The 20,070-nt window shown below is 41.0% G+C and overlaps 1 protein-coding gene across 5 annotated transcripts in view; it reads left to right on the top strand.

The window, feature by feature from the left end:
* The window catches only part of PTPRG (protein tyrosine phosphatase receptor type G), a 773,938-nt gene that overhangs the window by 169,453 nt on the left and 584,415 nt on the right, over positions 1 to 20,070 (top strand). Inside the window, exon 1 of one of the 5 annotated variants that reach the window (XM_070777122.1) lies at positions 13,630 to 18,368. The exons of 2 other annotated variants lie outside the window; for them this stretch is intronic. In XM_070777122.1, the coding sequence (XP_070633223.1) occupies positions 18,266 to 18,368 (103 nt within the window). In that variant the 5' untranslated portion in view covers positions 13,630 to 18,265. Of the gene's footprint in view, positions 1 to 13,629; positions 18,369 to 20,070 lie in introns of those variants that run through there. 2 more of the 5 variants (XM_070777121.1, XM_070777124.1) reach the window with 2 other exon arrangements.

The raw sequence follows: 20,070 nt of genomic DNA, 5'->3' as shown, positions 1-20,070 counted from the left end.
CCCTCGGGGCTGGGAGTCTGGTCAGAGGCGCAGCTCCTGTTGTCTGGGACAGTGATGTACAGCCTGGCCTTTTCTCCTTCAGGAGCTCGTTCTTGATTCACAGCTGCCGTGAGAGCAGGGTGTCCACGTGTCAAGGTGTGCATCCCGTGTCCTGGCTCTTTCCCTCTAGCTCCTGTACTGGGCACATGCTCATCTGGGTCAACTGTATACCTACAGTGAAGGGCATGCACTTTCCCCAAAAAGAATTGAAGTTGCTGCTGAGCTGGGGGATGGATGAGTATCAAAAAGAAATAAAAGGCTAAAAGAAGAGAAAGAAGTAAAAGAAGATAATGACAGTAGTGACCACACCACTATGTGATCTGTAAAGCAATGGAATGTATACCAATTTCCCACCAAAGATCTACTTTTTGGTATTTAATTTCCCACCCTCAGGAAGTGAGTGCTCCGTCTGTTTCTGTTGGCTCGCAGCTGCGTCGGCTGATCCTGTGTGATTGCCTGCTGTGCACAGGGTGCTGTGTCAGATACGAGGGGGATGTGATGATGTAATAGACGGAGAGGGTCCTCCCTGTGGTGATGTAGCCCCGGGCTCCCTCATATGCATCTATGTAATGGCATCACATGGGTGGAGGGAAGCTGTTACATGTAGGATGGACAGACAGCAGGGTCCTTGCATATTCAGTATCCTGTGATAAACCATCATGGAAAAGAATATTTAAAAAGAATGCATGTATGTATGATGGAGTTACTTTGCTGTACATAAGAGATTAACACAACATTGTGACTCTCCCATACTACAATAAAATTAAAAAGCAGAATCACATGGAATGGAGGAAGTGGCTTTGCCGTCTTTGCTCCACGGCTGCCTGCCACTCCCCTTCCCTTTAGAACTCTTTGGGGAGTGCTTTGTTTGCTCTTTTCCCAGAAAAGGGGCTTTGGTCTCAACTCTTACGAATCTAATGTCATCTTGAACCCTGCAGAGGTATGTTTCTGGCCTCTGAAGTGCTATTTCGTGGTAATTTTATGGTTTTTCTTTATGAATAATTTACCCGGAGAGTCCTAATATCTTTGGAAGCCAGTGAATTTTGGTGTTTATCAAGGAAATGTCTCAACCTGAAGAGAGAAATCAATTTCTTATTACAAAGCAAAGCAAAACATATGAGATCATCTACCCTATGGGAAAGCAGTATATTTTGTAAGCTTTATTTATTATTAAGTCAGGACCTCAAATTATTGTCCCTTCTTATAAAGACATTGTATATCCATTAATCTCATTTCTGTCCTCACTGTTTACTCTCTATTTAGGATTATGAAGCATTTTATATTCACAACGTTTTAGGGCTGAAAGACCAGCTTGTGCTTAGACCATTTTGTAAAAATATTTGCCTAAACTTTTTATAAAAGTTCCCAAGAATGTTGACTCCATAACCTATTTTGGTGACTTCTTTGTCTCAAGCTCTTCTAGCCTTTGTTGCGAGAGATAAATGATACTCCTGTCCAATTTTTATAAATGTTTCTTGGAATCATGTGTTGTAAGAAGTTTTTCGGGCTTCCCTGGTGGCTCAGAGGTTAAAGTGTTTGCCTCCAGTGCGGGAGACCCGGGTTCGATCCCTGGGTTGGGAAGATCCCCTGAAGAAGGAAATGGTAAACCACTCCAATACTCTTGGCTGGAGAATCCCATGGACGGAGAAGCCTGGTAGGCTACAGTCCACCGGGTCGCAGAGAGTCGGACACAACTGAGTGACTTCACCTTCACCTTCTTCAAGAAGTTTTTATGCCTCTTAAACAGTCCAGTGTAGCTGTTTTTCTCTTCCTCCTATTATTCATCTCTGAATGCCCAAAGGAAAGTCAAACAGTAGTAGTAATAATAGTCATGGTTACAACTTACCAAGTGCCTCCTAAGCAATGCATAACCCCGACCATGGCCCAGTGAGATTTAGTCTGTTGTTATTTCCATTTTATAGATGAGAAACTAGGACCCCAGTTCCTTGGACCAAAGGCAAGAAGACCCAGAACTTGAGAGATCTCTGCCTCAAAACTAGTTCTGTTGCTGCTGCTAAGTCACTTCAGTCGTGTCCAACTCTGTGCGACCCCACAGACGGCAGCCCACCAGGCTCCCCCGTCCCTGGGATTCTCCAGGCAAGAACACTGGAGTGGGTTGCCATTTCCTTCTCCAATGCATGAAAGTGAAAAGTGAAAGGGAAGTCTCTCAGTCGAGTCTGACTCTTCGCGACCCCATGGACTGCAGCCTACCAGGCTCCTCCATCCATGGGATTTTCCAGGCAAGAGTACTGGAGTGGGGTGTGGTAGATCAAAATCACTCCTGTTTCTCGTGAACAGTAAATTGTTATGTACTTTACTTTTACGCTTGAAGGAGAAACATGGCTGTTATTGTAAGAAGTGGTTTGTAATTTTTTTATAGGTATTAGAATATATTAAGCTCTTGTTTGAATCAAAACACAATTACTAAAAAAGTAAGACTCAGAGAACTGTAGCAGATTTAGAAACTTCTTCATTTTCTTGCTGTTTGTGTGTTACATTCAGGGAAGAATTTGTTAATGACGTTACTTATTTTATTAAAAGATTATTTTCATATTCTTAACTGTGCCTCAGTTAAGCCCTCTGCAATGGCGGGGGTAGAAATGAATGGCAAAATGTCATGTAGGTTCTTACTGTGTGCTGGGGAAGGCAGGATTCCACATGTCATATCCACTTTAATGCATTTTCAGTTTTAGTGAGTTAAAATGGTGTGATGTCTTGATACTATCCTTTAGCTTTAAAATCCTGGGCTTTTTAATATTTTTTATGAAGATTGAAAAGGAAAGCAGGGAAGATGGAAATTTTGCCAGTATCTCTGTTGCTCTGAAAGAAATCAGAGAAATTTGATGTGTCCTGAATAGCAGCTTGGGGATGAGATTTGTGCTTAGTAACTTTTCTTTGGCAACTAGAAACCTTCGGAAGACAGAGGGTGATGATGTGGCTCAGAGATTTCTAGGACAGCTTGATGAGCTTGCCTAGGTGAGCTGGATATTCTTTTTTCTTTTCTTTCTCTTAAAAGGCTGCATGGCCCAGCACGTAGGATCTTAGTTCCCCCACTGGGGATTGATCGTGCACCCCCTGCAGTGAAAGTGACCAGTCATAACCACCGGACCCCCAGGGAAGTCCTGAGAGCTGGAGCTTGCAGCAAGGTTTTGATGTCCTTTTGGCCCGGTGCTCTGTCCTCTCATCCTGGTCCATTTGTAATAGAAACATGGAATTCAATACTATTGACTGGGAGCAGTTGTTGAATTGTGATGTGTGCAGTTAATTTGAAGCCTGGGCCTTAAGTTGAATGGAGATAAATAATCAACATTGAATGCTTACCTGTTACAGCTTTATTGGTTTTATAAATTGTCCCTAGCGATCCCTCCTAAGTGGTATAGATACCAGCCATCAACCTGGCTTTACTGAAAATTCTAGAAATCCCTAAGCCTCATTTTAGGCAAAGATCTCTGTTTTAACTCTCGTAAAAGCTTTCACAAACAGCATGGATTCCATATATGTACTGTTACATTGCTTTGCCTGCTTTTCAACCATAAAATCTACTATGGAGAGAGACAAAGGGCAATTGAGTATGACTCGTACACACTTTGGGAAAATAATGTCTTTGTTCACTGGTGTTGTATATGACACTAGAGTTGTATAGGAAAGTGTAATCCAGGCAAGACTCTTGAATAAAAGGAAAAGAGTCCCAGAGTTCTCAAGCATTCATCAAGGGGCCTTGACCTTGGAGTTGTGGGGGTGACTGAGGCATGGAGGCCTTTTCCTACGAAAGCTGCTGGGGAGTGGTGTCCTCAAGAGCTCATGTCCTTTATGCTTTGTGGTTGCTATAGGCTTAGGTCTCCATGATCAGCTGTGGTGCACCCTGAGGTCAGGGCTTTGATGGCAGGCTTGGTGTAGTGGTCAAGAAAGGGTCAGAAAGAGGTGGAATAAATCTCTACAGTGGTCTGTCTTTCTCCATTTTGTTCCCTTACCCCTTTTATCTTCTTCTCATGCCATTTTCTCTTCAGAGTGGTTGTGTGTTCATCAAGTTTTGTTTCTGAACTGAGTCTGTATGTGAGGCTTGGGGAAGGTAGAGCTAACAATTGAGTTTCTCTGATCATCACTTTTTTAGGAAAAAAACTTAATTTATTTATGATCATGCCGGATCTTAGTTGAGGCACACAGGATCTTTAGTGGTGTGATACACAACTAAAGATCCTGTGTATCTAGTTCCCTAACCAGAGATCGAACCAGACCTCCTGCACTGGGAGCATGGAGTCTTAGCCAGTGTACCACCAGGGAAGACCCTCTCTGATCATCACTTTAATGGATCTTTACTGAATGACAGAAAAGTGTTATGGGGGCAGGGAGAGCAGCAAGGTCTTTGCTTTTTTTGCTTCTCTTCTCTATTGTATTCCTTCAAAAACTCCAAGATGTCTGTTGCTTCCTCATTATTGCAGTGCGTCTCCAGTGGGGGTGATTTTGTTACTCATTTGGTGATGTCTGGAGACATTCTGGATTGTTATATCTCGGGGGGAGGGGCTTGCTAAATCTAATGCTTCAAGGCTATCAATGCTGCTTAACATCCCACAACGCCCAGGACAGTCCCCAGTGAAATATTAGCCTACCTCAAATGTCATAAGTGCCCAAATCGAGAAACCCTGCTCTACTGAAGTGTCTCTCGGCCAGCGTATGGGCCTGAGAGACCATGTGTCTTGCCTGGCACGTTTCACTTGCTGGTTTATGTGTCTGAAGTATGTCAAAATACATCAAGCTGCTTTCCTCACCCAGTTTATCATGTTTGTTTTAATTTGGATTGCCAATCTTTTTCCTACACAAAGCCAAACTAATCATTGCCCCCAAAGAATCACAATTTCTAAATTAGTGGAATCAGAGGTCTTACTCCTTGAGAGTCATGCGAATTATGAATCATCTAGACAAAGATGCTTCAACAATCCACAGTGAACTTCTCCAGCATATTATAGGTTAGTGAGTAAGAGGAGAGATTTTGCATTTCCAATGGTAGTCCAGCTGGAAGCTGTCCTCACTCGGGTTCATCACTTATGTGCCAAGCCGTGGACTTCGTTACGTTTCTGGTCTCCCTTGCACCACACCGTTTGTTCCATTGGCCTTCCCTTGGCTCTTAACTTCCTCCAGGAAGCCTTCTTTTCTTCCTCAAGTTTAGAGTCATGGCTCCTCCCATGCACCTACCCTTTTGGTAACATGACTCTTGACTCTCTGGATCATGATGGCCTGTTGTTGACTTTGAGGGCCAGCCTCTGCTATCTAATTCCCTCCTGTCAGACACATAGTAGGGCCTCTGTAAATACTTGTGGAATGACTAAACGGAGGAAAACTGCAAGCTAGCAGTTTGCTTGCTTACAAAAAGAAGTGTAGTAGAAAAAAAATAAGAACTCCGAACCAGAAAACATGTGCTTTGGTGTTGGTTCTCTGATTCTCACTTATCAGACGAGTGGATAAATAAGTGGGTTGAATGAAATGATTCTAAATGGGGAGGCTTTGTGTTTCTCGTGAGCACTCTCTTATGTACAGTGCTGTCACAATGAAAGTTGATCTGCATTATTAAAAAGCAAAAGGGTGTCTGTGTATCTGGAATCACAGCAAGCCGAGTATTGTTTAAACATCAACTCAGATCTTGTCACGCCTCTGAACGACACCCCTCTTCCAAGTGACAGCTCTTACCATGAGCATCAAGCATCTATGCCGTCCGGTCCCCAGCCCCTCTTTGACTGCCCCCCGTCCGACCTTACTGCTCCACCTCACTCTGCTCCAGCCACACTGGCCTCACTCACTGATCATCACATGCCCCAAGCACCCTCCTACCTCAGTGTTTTGTCATTGCTTTTCCTTTTGCCTGGAATGATCTTTGCCACTGAGACCTGCGTGGCTTCTTCTGGACTACCTGTAGGTCTTCGTTTGGGTGTCCCATGTTGGGATTGAAGGCAAAAGGAGAAGGCGGCAGAGGATGACATGGTTGGATAGCATCACTGATTCAAGGGACATGAACTTGGGTGAACTCTGGGAGATGGTAAAGGACAGGGAGGCCTGGTGTGCTGCAGTCCATGGCATCAGTCGCAGAGTCAGACACGACACAGCCGCTAAACAACAGCAACCTATGTTTGGAAGGCCTTCTCTGGCCACTCCATCTCAAATTACAGCCACTCCCCAGTTGTCTTATTTCCTCTCTCTGATGTGCTTTTATCCTCCTGAGCTTCTTTTGGCATTCTATCTATTTAACTTACTTCTACTTCTTCCTCTGTCCCCTCCACCTCCAACCTCCTTAGAGTACAAGTGCCATGATTCCATTCATTTTTATTGAATGGCAGCAGGCAAATGTAAAAGTTTACGTATTACAGTGAACTCAACACATGATCACAATCTGAATATACCCATATAACTAGCCGCCAGTGACTCGGTGTTAAAGAACCTGCCTGCCAATACGGGAGACACGGGTTTGATTCCTTGGTTGAGAAGCTGCCCTGGAGAAGGAAATGGCAGCCCACTCCAGTATTCTTGTCTGGGAAATCCCATGGATAGAGGAGCCTGGCGGGCTACAGTCTACAGGGTTCTGAAAGAATTGGACACGACTTAGCCACTAAGCAAGAGCAGCAGCACAGAAAGCCCCATTCCTTCCTCTTTCTAGTCACTTCTCTCCATTTTAAGGGCTACTACCATCCTGAATCCCTGCTAGGGGCTTTTTACTGCTGTATCCATAGCACATGGTGGGCACAAAGTCAACACTAGTTGAGTTTATTAAAAACACTGGGAGAGAAACCTGTACGTCTAGATTTCTAATGCTGGTCTCTAATTGTAGATTAATCTCAGTCATTGGAAAATGCAATTAGAGGCTTTTGAAGTATCTATTTGCCAGACACTGGCTACTATAACTTAGCCTATTAGATGTGTCACTTGTTTCTGCTGTGTTGGCCTTGATTATTTAAGTATTTTACCTGGGATCTCTGTAAGTTCACTCTTCCTGCTCGTAGTTTTAATTTACTGTCTATTCTGTTTGCTAGGCACTTAATCAGACATTTCTCTGGTGATTGTCTTACAGGATTATTTAACTTCTTCTGGCCTTTCAACTACATTGTAAATGCAGCCAAGCGTAATAAATTTGTACCAAAACTTGCCCTCTGGTCTTGATTCTTTCCTAGCTGAAATTATTGCACATTTCTGTTTCTGGTTACTGGCCACTATCCGGGACTCTGGGAGTGTGGGTTTCTCTTCCAGTTGGATGCCTGCGTTAGGATTGCAGCTACTGTAGGTAGTGTCAGATTTGATTATACTGGTAACCGTTTGAGATGTGATAGTGAGTTTAAGGATGCAGTGGCTTCTGAGAATTTTGGTTAGCGCTTCCTCTAAATGTATATGTGCCTGCAAACTCAAGAATCAGTACGACATTAATGAGTGAAGTTATTGGGCCTTTATCCTGGCAAATAGCAGAGAAATGTCCAGAGTTCCTCATACAAAGCAACATATCAGCTGGCTCTGGGGCTTGACTGTCCATAGGATGGAATATCACGCAGTCATTGAAGGTCAGAAAGAAAAGCAATATATTTTAGGACCAATTTTGTGTTCTCCTTTTCTAAAACCATGTCCTGTGTACTTGATTCTCTTAATACTCACAGCACACACACTCCCGCCCCCAGCCCATAGGGCTGTCCTGTAAGCAAGACCCAAGTATCACTTAGAATGCTCTCAGCTAAAAGTCAGGAGAGACTCAACCCTGAGCAGTGAGAAAATATGGAAATATGTTACCATTCATACTAGATATCCAGAGGTGGTAGATTTCCAGGTAAATCAGTGGCCAGCCACTGTTCATTGTGAATGCTAATGGTTTTCATCTTTCTGCTCTGCCATCTGTTTTTTCCCCAGAGATGTTCTTTTCGAGGTGGCAGAATGGAGCTGTACAAAGTCTGCCATCCAAACCCGCAGATAGTGATAGAACTGTTAGGACCACGTTACCCAGAGTTGAGATTTAAGGCAGCCTCTTTGAAGCTCACAGCTGAGTGGTGGAGGATGGATTCAGGCCAGTGAACATGGATTATGACCTGGAGGAGGAAGAGGGGTGAGGAAGGTGGGGGACACATGGCCTTCATCCCACTTGCTGGGGTGAGAATTGGACATTTGGAGCATTTTTTTTTTTGAGTGAACTCAAAAAGTGAAGAGTGAACAACTTCAGAGTGAACCTGTTAGTGTGATTGTGTGATTGGGGAATTAATAATAGTAAATTCTTTAATATCTATTTTGGTTAAAATTTAAAACTTAGATGTCTTAAAAAAGGATTTAGTTTGCTATCTGGCACACAGATACTTAGTATATTAAGTGTGTAAAGGTGCTAGCCTGCAGATAGTAGCATTGTTTTAATTTAAATGATTTGGGGGATAGAAATGGGAATTTAAAGATTTGGGCAGAGGGTTCATGGGTTCAGCAAATTTGGATAAGAGTTGGTTTTGTAACATGTCCCTGTATTAAAACTATTCAGTATTCAATCTAGGCCAGATATTTAGACCTTTGCTTGTTTTCCTTCCTTCTTTGTTTTCAAGAAGTGTCTCTGTGGTAGAAATTTATATAATGCATCCTTTCATTGTTACATTGTTCAAAGGCCTGTTAATGTGTCACCCTCATATTTTATTTCCAGTATTCTGTCAGATGATCAACAGAAAATTCAAAGTAACGGTGGCTTCTCTACTTTTTTCCTATTACAGCAGCATTGATTTTCACAGTTGGATTATCTGTGAGAATGTGTTTCCATGAAGTTGCTAAATATCTGTTCTCTTCCTCGTCCTAACTCCTTGATATTACTGTTGTAAATAGGATACGTTTACATTTTGGGAAGAACAAGAAAAATGAAAACTCTCATGGTCTCATTGGTCCCCAACATACATTTTGCCTGATAGGATTTCCTTACTTCCATGTGGAGTTATCAAAATGGGTTGGTTAAAAAGCAAAAAGTGTGGCCATCGCTAGATAATCTGTCAAAAGTGTTCACACACTAAACACAAAAGCATTCAGTTTTGAAATAACTGTAGATTTACAGAACAGTGTAAAAACAGTACAGGGAGGTTATGTGTATTCCTCACCAGGTTTCGTCCATTGGTTCAATCGTACATGATTATAGTTACAGTATCAAAAAGAGGAATTTGACATTGGTACAAGGTGTGTATATAGTTCTCTGTATTTTATCAGTGCAGACTGCTGTAAGTACTACTGGAATAAGAATCAGAATGATTTAATCATCACAAAGATCTTCATTCTATCCCTTTATAGTCACACAGTTGTCCTCCCCCACCATCCCCAGTCCACTAATCTGTTTTATGTCTGGAAGGCAGCTATGCTCACCACTATACACCAACGTCTGTGTTTGCACTTCGGCATGTTTTTGTCATTTTGAGAATGTTACACATCTGGAATCGTATAGAAAGGACCTTTTGAAGTTGGCTGTTGTCACTCAGCATAATGTCCCTGATCACCATCCAGGTTGTTGTGTGCATTGATTTTTGAGCAGTATTCCTTCATGTGGATATACCCAAATTTGTATAGGCATTCACCTTTTACAGAAGATTTTTTTTTTTTTTTTTTTTTTTGCCTAATTCCTGGTGGCTTCTGCACAAAGTTAATTATTAATAGTTATGTACAGATGTTTGTGGACATTAGTTTTCACTTTTCTGGCCTAAACACACAAGTACAAATGGTAAATATATGTATTTATATTTTAACAAAACTGAGAAACTGTTTTCCAACAATACCTGGACCATCCCATATCCCCACCTGCTGAGATCCGTGGTCCCTGCATCCCCACCAGCTCTCAGAGTTGTCACTGGTTTTCATTTTAGCTTTTCCAGTAGGTATGGAGTGATAGCTCATCATGGCTGTAATTTGCATTTCCCTTATGGCTAATGGCATTGAATATCCTTTCATGCGCTCATTTGCTATCCTCTGGTGAAATATCTCTGTGTCCCTTGCTCACTTTCTAATTGGATTTTGTTTTTTTTCTTTCTATTGAGTCTTGAGCATCTGTATACATATTCCAGATACTAGTCCCTTCCTTGTTGTATGTGGTTTGCAAATATTTTTTCTCTGTCTGTTACCTGTCCCCTCATCCTTTCCACAAGCCCCTTAGTAGAGCAGATGCTCTTAATTAATATTGAGGAAGTTTAACTTACTCATTTCTTTGAATCCTACTTTTGGTATCATATCTAAGAACTCTTCACTAAGCCCCAGGTCCAGAAGGTCATCTCTTATTCTACCCACTAAAAAGTTTTATATTTTTATATCTAATGTTAAAATTTATGATCTGCTTTGAGTTAATATTTGTACAAAGTATGAGGTTTAGGTCCATGTGATGCTTCATTTTGTTCCACTTTCTCCTCCCTTTTCTTCCTTCCCTTTCTCCTCCTCCTCCTCCCTTCTCTTCCTCCTCCTCAATTCTTCCACCTCCTATTTTCCTTTATCATATGCACATCTAGTTTATTTAATGTTATTTTTTGAAAAAGACTGTGCCTCCTATATTGAATTACTTTTGCTCCTTTGTCAAAAATCATTGACTGCACGGTGCCGGTCTCTCTATGGATTCTGTTCTCTTTTCTGTTCCATTGATCTATGCATCTCTCTGTCTACTCATACCACAGTATTGATTACTATGGCTGTATAACCAGTCTTAAACTTGAGTGGACAGATTTCTCACACTGTTCTCCCCTCTGATGATTATATTCTCTTTTGAAGACTTGATTCTCTGTCCTCCACCTTTTGTTGTTGTTGCCTGGATTGATCACTGATCAGCGCACATGACTTCAGTGTGTTGCCCACCCCTCCCCCAACCTCCTGGGAAGTCCTGACTTTAATGTGGCATATTTTATCCTGAGGGTTACTTCCAGTGGATTAGTGATGTCTGCTTACAGTCTGGGATATTTTGTTCTCTTTCTGGAATCCAGTTGTGCCGTGAAATGCGAGCACTGCCTGCCTTGCGTTTAGGATGGGCACATGGAAGAGGCAACGCTGGGTGTTTGCCTTCTTGGTATCAAATAAGGTACTGTTGAATCTTAGCTGGAGAAGAGCCAGAAGTTTATGACTGTGGCTGAGGTGGGTGGTGGAGGGCAGGCCTTGCTCACACATTTAATCTAACCTAAATATTTCCAGTGAATCATCATCCTCTATGACCTTGTAACACAAATCTGAGAGGAGCTGTAGTTCTTATCTTCAAACTGCAGCCAAGTTTCATTACTGTGGCTTATGTGTAGTGGCTTTGTCTTCTGGGCATCTGGTTATCCTTCTGTCTGCTGTTTAAAATCCCTTTCAGGTGAAAGGATCTCTTGATTTATGACTTGATTTTTTTATCCCCACCCCCACCATGGGTAGAGATGTACATGGATTAATATTTAAAAACCATTCATTGTTAGACTGTAGCAAGAAAAGTTGGATGAATAATTTTAAGGGAATGTGCTACCTGATCTCACTTGTATTAAGGGTTTTTGTATTGAAACTATACAACCGTTAAGTAGAAAGTACCATCATATTGCTAAACATGATTGTAAGTGGACAGTTTTCTACTTGGGATGAATAAGATGTTGGTAAGACCATTTTATAATCTATTAAAGGCTAGTGGTTGAATTCTGTTGTCTTTAAATTAGGATTGTTCATATTTTTTTGCATGGCTAGAAATCTTCTCTATTAGACTGTCTTATTTTTCCTGAGATTCTGATGTATTAAGGTGTTCCACATACTAAGATTGAGGTGTAGAATTTAATTTTAATTTTCTGTGGCATGTTTCTATTTACAGTAGTTTGGAAATAGAAGAGAGGAAAGAGGCGCTTGGAGTCCTAGCTACTCAGAAAAGTGGTTTAAGGCATTGCAGTATCAAATTACGATGTTAATTTAAAAAGTTAAAACCATGACTCTTACTCAAGCAGAATTAACACATATAAAATTCAAATAATTAATGAGATAGAAATATGGCCAAGCTGGTTGGAAGGGCATTTGGAAGCAGTTTTTGTAGCTCACAGTGAAAATGTGATTGCTAGCTTTGATTCAATAGTAGTCAGTCTCCTACAGAGTTATAAAACCATAACCTGTTTCTCTTTCTTGAAACTGGTTCCCCATCTACAGGTTAATCTGTAACTTCACTGAGCCTGGTCTTTAATTGTAGTGAATAGCAAGTCAAACAATGATACCTTCCTGTAGAAATTAAATAATTTTGAGATGACTTTGTTAAATACAACTCCAGTGACATTGAAAGGACATGCTGCATTCTCTTTACCTTATTTCCACGTTTGGGATAATGTTTTCTCATCAGCTCTTTGTGAGGTATTGTCACACCATGGAGATGGACAATGCCTGAGTTTTATTTACTTTACACTAGTGTGGATGGCTAGTCCAAAGGTGAAGCCATTTACAAGATTGTAATTGAACTATTTGTGATATTTTCATTACTTTCCCCCTTTTCTGTTGACTTATGGTACTTTCAGTCTTATCCCTATCCTCACTTCCTCCTTTCGCTCTGTTAGAAAGCATTCATGTCTTTCATATTAACTTAGCTTATTCTTACTCTTAGAAGAGTGGGTGACTGGAGAAGATGGAAGTAGAGCATCCCGAACAGTTCACTTACTGTGCGGTCCTGGACTTGGGCATGACTTTGCCATGTCCTTTTCACCTGTGTTACCTTGAGCACATCAGTTAACCTCTAAACCTCCATTTTGGTCATCTAAAATGGGTTGAACAGTGGTGCTTGCTTTTAGGGATATTGTGAGAATTGAAAGGTGAAAGGATAAAAATGGTGCTTAGCACATTAGTATGTGTTTGATTAAGATGATTGCTAAGTTAGCTGTATACAGACATATATATATATTTTGGGGGTATCTTGTTGTTTTATACACTAGATGTTCCCTAAAGGGTTTGCAAACTCACTCGCTCACACAGTAACTTACTGAAAATAAGACACAGGAGCAGGAACAATTGCCCTCCCAGCTGAGGGAAGATTAGTGATTGGTGGGGATGCTGGTGGAGAGTCCTGAAACTGTATCTTGGGCCAACTATTGTCATATGGTTCTGTGTGACTCGATGTTAACATTTTTAAAGAGAGAAGTAGAGCTTGGATTGTCACATGTCCTTTTCCTTTTGTAAATATTGGAACTGATCGGCACACATGAAACATGGAACACTGTGTTCTGTATGTAGTGGGCTGTCGGTTTGCCGAGTTTGCCTTTAGTTACTTTAGATTATTCCAGGAGAAACGTAAAGTTGTTCACAGTAGACCGTGTCAGAATTTAAAGTGATCACAGCATTTTCCTCGGAGAAGGCGATGGCACCCCACTCCAGTACTCTTGCCTGGAAAATCCCATGGATGGAGGAGCCTAGTAGGCTGCAGTCCATGGGGTCACGAAGAGTCAGACACGACTGAGTGACTTCCCTTTCAATTTTCACTTTCCACTTTCATGCATTGGAGAAGGAAATGACAACCCACTCCAGTGTTCTTGCCTGGAGAATCCCAGGGACGGGGGAGCCTGGTGGGCTGCCGTCTATGGGGTCGCACAGAGTCGGACACGACTGAAGCGACTGAGCAGCAGCAGCAGCATTTTTTTTTTTTATGAGACAGTTGCGTTTGGGTGGAGTCACGTGGCCCATTAGTGGTGGTACTTGTAATTTTAATGAAAATAGGCTATATTTGTCCATATTCTTCCACTTTGGGGGTTATAAGGTTTAACACATACTCATTTTTGAAAGATTCGCCACACATTAAAAAAAAAGGCATTGATTATTGAAACAGGGGTGGGAAATAAACCAACATTGTAACATAACCAACATTGGTTATGGCTATGTTTATTTTCTTGTTTATGGTTTTTAATGTACTCTCTTGTCTGTTTAATGTACTCTGCTCATTAATGTACTTTGCCTAATGTGCTTCTACGACAAATATTTATTGCTTTTATAATCAGCAAAAGCAATAAATGCTATTAAAAAAAGAATATATCATGGGAATGCCTTGACGTGTGATAATATGATTATTGATCAGTTTCATAGCCCCAAGATTGTTGTTGCTAGAAAAGTAATGGCTCATTATTTCATTTGCTCCCGGAAAATGATGGTGCATCTTATTGTACAATTTAGGTACGCTTAGATGGGTCTTCCTAGGCCTGTGGTGATTTTGTTGATGGAATGGGTTTGTGGTTACCGTGGGGCATGGAAGTTGCTGGACCTGCTCCTGGGCAGCTGGCCTGCAGGGGAGACCGTCTGTTTTGGCAGAGCCAAGGGCTGTCCTACTGGGCTGTAGCCCACCAACTGTTGCAGCCACATGCCTCAGCTGTTGTGCTTTTTTACACACTGTTATTAGCCGTGCAGACCTTTATGGTTCAAACCAGGCCACATCTGTTGTCAGTCCCATGACCTTCAAAACCCAAAGCGGAAAGAAATGCAGAACACACTTTTTATCTGAAGGCTTTCTGCAGACATGTCAGTTAACAGGGCTTAGTTAAAAATATTTTTCTAAACTTATTTTGTAAAAGATTTTCATTTTCTTTGCCCTCCTTTAGCAGTGGCTAAATTAATGATGATTTGAGCAAATTAGTGCTCCTTAGAGTGTTGTCTGTTGATCTCCTACATTTGATCCCACAGGGAGTTGGTTACAAAATGTATTCTGGAGCCTCACTGTAGACCAAGAGAATTGTGATCTTAGGGGTATATTCCTTCACCAAAACTTTAAACCAGAGATTTGGACTTTTGGCTTCTCTGGTGGCTCAGATGGTAAAGAATCTGCCTGTAATGCAGGAGACCCAGATTTGATCCCTTGGTTGCAAAGATCTCCTGTAGAAGGGAATGGCTACCCACTCCAGTATTCTTGCCTGGAGAATTCCATGGATAAGAGGAGGCTGGTGGACTACAATCCATAGGGTCACAAAGAGTAAGATACAACTGAGTGACTGACAGTTTTCACTTTGGGCTTTTAGGATTGTGTGACCCCAGGCACCTCCTATTGTATCGCGGTAGGCATGAAGTTAGAAAGCCAGCACTGAGATATAGGCAACTGGGCACCTTCAGGAATACTGAGACTTCTCAGAAAGTTTGCTTTTGGAGGTAAGATTTTGGGAATGATCCTAAAGGCATGTGTTGTGGTGTGCTTAGATGCTCAGTCATGTCCGACTCTTGGTGACCCCATGGACTGTAGCCCGCCAGACTCCTCTGTCCATTCTCCAGGCAGGAATACTGGAGTGGGTTGCCATGCCCTCCAGGGGATCTTCCCAACCCAGGCATCGAACCCAGGTCTCCCTCATTGCGGGCGAATTCTTTACCAACTGGGCTACCAGGCAAGTGCTGACGGTCCTTGCAGAAAGAGCAACTGCATTCCCAGGGTGAACATAGTGATTCGTTAGTTATGTTTTCCAGAAATAGTCATGTCTGAATTGAAATTGTTCTCTTCTCTGCATATGCTCTGTGTCCTCTCAACTTAGTTCTTCTGAAAAACAGAATGGTCCAAATGCCAAATTCTATGATGTGTTTTTTTTTTTCCCCTGTGTTCTTCAGTGCCAAGGCATCAGACCTCCAGGCATATTCATGAGCCCTACATTTGCAAAGCTAGAGCAGTGTAGAAACCAGGGGACCAGATCCCTCTATAAAAATACATCCTCCACAACGCCCCATTGGGTTAGCTTCTTACCCAATAGAAGAGGGGGAAAAGAAGCAATTGAGTTCCTCTAATTTGTGGGACTGGGGTCGGTAGAGAGAAGGAAAAGGGAGGGTTTCACTGAATGAGTCCAGGTCACCTTTTGTCTTCGGGGCAGGAGTGTTAGGAGGAAGTAAGCAACATATTTCCAGCAGTTTAGGTAGAGATTCATTTTATACAGTATATTCAAAATATCATTGTGAAATGTATCCCAAACAAAATACTAATGAGATGATAATTTTTTTCTTACTAAGCATTTGAAATCCTTTTGTGTGTTTTATAGCACAGCAGAGTTCAGGGTTTCCCCCAGGTGACTCCTGTATTTGACAGTATAGTTGGAAGGGGTTCTTCTCATCCCCAGTTCTCAGTTCAGATGTGAACATATGCCTTTGTGGAACATCCTATTTTTTTGTTGTAGTGAGAATGAGTTGTTTTCTCAGCAGTTAGCTGGTGTTAGGATAATGCCTTCCTGTGTAGGCTGTAGTGTTAGAATTCTCTTTGCAAGCTCTTGTAATAATTTTCAGGAATTATCACTTTTATCATAGTATTTTTAGTTGCAACTAGAGAGTTCTATAGGAGATTCTTTCAGTGTGAAATCTCTTAAAGGACAATAGAAAATACACTGTTTCTTCTCGGGGACATAGGTTGGGGCAACCTCAGTATCTGGAGGGGTCCTTGGAAAAGAATGTGTAATATGAGAATGGACCTGGTTCAGAGGTCACTGTAGCTTCCAAACATGTTCTGTGTTAATGTTTAGGTCTCTAATTTTTTTAAAAAAAGAACTAAATATGCACCATCTATTTCCCTGTTACAGACCCACAGACTTTATAGGGAGGTCTCAGTGGAGCTTCATTTTTCCTCTTCTGTCTCTTTAAAGTGTCTAGGTTTGAATTCCTTTCTCTGTCCTGTGCAGTGTAATGTGACTTTGACAAGGTTCTTAACAATTTTGTGCCTTGGGAACTAGAAAGCTGGGAGGATTTACCCCTCAGAGTTCTGGTGAAGATTAAATGAGATCATCCAGCTGAAGAATGTGGTGCCTCCCAGTACATAGTTAAGTGCTAAAGAAATATTAGCTATCTCAGCATCTTTATTAATTATTTTTGTTAATTTTAGAGACTTAAAGAAATACAGGAGGAATTATAGGAATGATTTTTTTTTGATGTTTACATAGAGGTTAAAAAAATACTTCTTTCTGAAACGTATTAACGACCTTTTTTTTTTTTTCTTTCTTCCACAGTATCTTTAGCTCCACTCCCCCATTCCACTACTGTTTTGTTCTGGATTTAGCATCGTTCTGCTCTGGGTAAAATTATTTTAATATGAACTCTCTGGTTATAACATCTTCTCTCATACTGAGTGAAGGGAAAAGTCCTTAATGCATTTCACAAACTCCTTTCTCGGAAACATTGGTTCCTGAATAAAATCTGAGAGATCATATATGATTTCTACATTGCCTAAAATATGCAGCCTTTTTGGTTCTATTGTGGGAAATATGAGAAAAATGGTTTGCCAACTGTAGGGTGGTACAAAAGAAAAACCTGAAGTTTTCTGCCAGCTTCTAGCCCCACCCATTTTTCTCACATTTTCACTTAATACTCACTCACTGATTATGCAGAAGTGATATTTAAGAGTGAATGTGTTTAATAAACCTCTGCAAGCAATATTTAAAGGAGTGTTTATTTTTCAAAATTCACTCAGGATTTCTGTAATCTTCAGGCCTGTAGTTCTGGTACACGGATTGTACCAATTTGTTTCAAAGTGTTTTATTGCATATCTTTCTCATCTGCTGTCTAAAAATCAAAGGAACAGTTTGTTCCATTCAATTTGCCTGATAGGGGAGCCTCCAAAGGTACAAAGTTGCCTTTCGGCATCATTATATTAAAAAAAAAATAAAGGAAACTGTCTTTTTATTCCCCCTCCCTAACCCCACTTTGACTATATTGCAGAGTCATAAAAGGATTTACATTGAGAGTTGAAATTGTCTCCTTGAAATTGATTTTATCCAGCTTCTTATGTACAAATAGTTAGGAGAGGAGAACAGAACTGAACTTTCAATTTTGAACTTAACTCTTCTAAAGTCATAAAACTGCTTTTCCATTTGACTCTTCAAATGGATCTTGCAGTATAATTGGTCAGAGTCAGACGTTTGAAAAGGCGCAACCAAAAATGAAAACAAGAATAAAATTGCTTATTTAGTAGCTGCCAGTTGTTCATCAGAAACAGACTTTGGGTTAAATACTTCTTTTTCCTAAAAAAGCAAACTGAGTCTTTTTCATACAATTAGTTGAAGCCGTTGCTTTTAGAGCTAGTTAAAGCTGATTTACAGATAAATGCTTTAGCCATCTTGATGTGATCTGATGAAAATTTCCATGTGGTTAGAGTTTTTAATTAAATCATTTTATTTAAGATTGTAATAGCCCTTTTAAATTATTTTCCTTGAGACTTGCTTTGTGTTATTTGAAGTTAATAACTCCTCTTGAAGCAAAGCAGAATGCACAATATTTCTTCTGATGATTTCTTTCTGCAGTTGAGAACAAAGCAAACCACATTATTGCTGGAAAGGAAGTGAAGCTAATGCATAATACAAATGGAGATAACAGAAATCGCTTGAAGCCCTGGGATATTCCGAGTATCAACATTAAAGTGGTTGCCTGGGCAATACTACCTTATTGCTTGGGTAATTTTTTTCTCTTAAATTCCAGGGGCAGATCTACCTTAATTGAATCAAGCCTATGAAAGGTTTGATTCTCAGTATTTCAGGAAGTAGAAATGGTCCTATATATGGACTTAGAATAAAGAAGAGAGAAGTAATTTGGCAATTTATTGTCCTACCAGTCACAATGTATATTTGTCCCTGAAAACTTTTTGGTAACTATAGACATTCCTGGACAGTTACTAAGGACAAAATTTCTGTTCTTGTGCAAAGATGAACTCCTATAGTTTAATTTATTAATTATTCTTCACTCAGGTTCCTTACTGTTCTATTGCTCACACTTGTAGAAGAGACAGGGCTTTTTTTGTCGCTGTTGTGACAGTGGAATGTGGCTTTTGATTTTATTAAGGCAGATAACAATTTATTCATTAAATTGAGGTAAAATTGGTATATAATGTGAGTTTTAGCTGTAGAACATTATCATCCTGTGTTTATATATACTTCGAAGTGACCCCCACCATTACTTGCCATCCATCACCATAAAGTTCACCCCCACACCACTATCCCCTGTCCCTGTGCTTCCTGCTGCTGCTAAGTCGCTTCAGTCGTGTCTGACTCTGTGCGACTCCAGAGACGGCAGCCCACCAGGCTCCCCCGTCCCTGGGATTCTCTAGGCAAGAACACTGGAGTGGGTTGCCATTGCCTTCTCCCACTGTGCGCCCTACCCTTCTGCTTTTGTATCTGTGATTTTTGTTGTTTTATATTGTTTATTCATTTGTTTTGCTTTTTAGATTTTATATGAGTGAAATCATAGTGTTTATCTTTTTCTACCTTATTTCACTTAGGATAATACCCTCAAAGTCCATCCCATTTTGTTGCACATGGCAAGATTTTCTTCTTTTTTATGGCTATGTTGTATTCCATCAGCTTCCCAGGTGGTGATAGTGGTACAGAACCTGTCTGGAAATTGAGGAGATGCAAGAGATGCAGGTTGGATCTTTGGATTGGGAAGATCCCTCTGGTGTAGGAAATGGCAGCCTGCTCCAATATTCTTGCCTGGGAAATCCCATGGATAGAGGTGCCTGGTGGGCTACAGTCTATGGGACCACAAAAAGTTAGACACAACTGAGCAGCTTAGCACACAGTCTTCCACTGTGTATCTGCTACATCTTCTTATCCATTTATCTTTCAATGAATACTTAGCTTGTTTCCATACTTTGGCTGTTGTAGATAACACTGCAGTGGACATAGCGGTACATGCTGCTGCTGCTGCTGCTGCTAAGTCGCTTCAGTCGTGTCCGACTCTGTACGACCCCAGAGATGGCAGCCAACCAGGCCCCCCGTCCCTGGGATTCTCCAGGCAAGAACACTGGAGTGGGTTGCCATTTCCTTCTCCAATGCATGAAACTGAAAAGTGAAAGTGAAGTCAGTCAGTCGTGTCCGACTTCTAGTGACCCCATGGCCTGCAGCCTACCAGGCTCCTCCATCCATGGGATTTTCCAGGCAAGAGTACTAGAGTGGGGTGCCATTGCCTTCTACGATAGCGGTACATATATCCTTTCAAATTAGTGTTTTCTTATTCTTTGGGTAAATACCCGGAAGTAGAAGAACTGGATCATATGGTAGTTCTATTTTTAATTTTTAGAGCAATCTCTGTACTAGTTTCTATAGTGGCTGCAGTTTACAATTCCACACACAAGATTTAAGAGTTCCCTTTTCTCTACAT

The sequence above is a fragment of the Bos indicus genome, chromosome 22 (assembly GCF_029378745.1).
Source record: "Bos indicus isolate NIAB-ARS_2022 breed Sahiwal x Tharparkar chromosome 22, NIAB-ARS_B.indTharparkar_mat_pri_1.0, whole genome shotgun sequence".
NCBI lineage: Eukaryota > Metazoa > Chordata > Mammalia > Artiodactyla > Bovidae > Bos > Bos indicus.
Note: the sequence above shows the minus strand (reverse complement) of the source record. Positions and strands in the feature narration are given on the sequence as shown.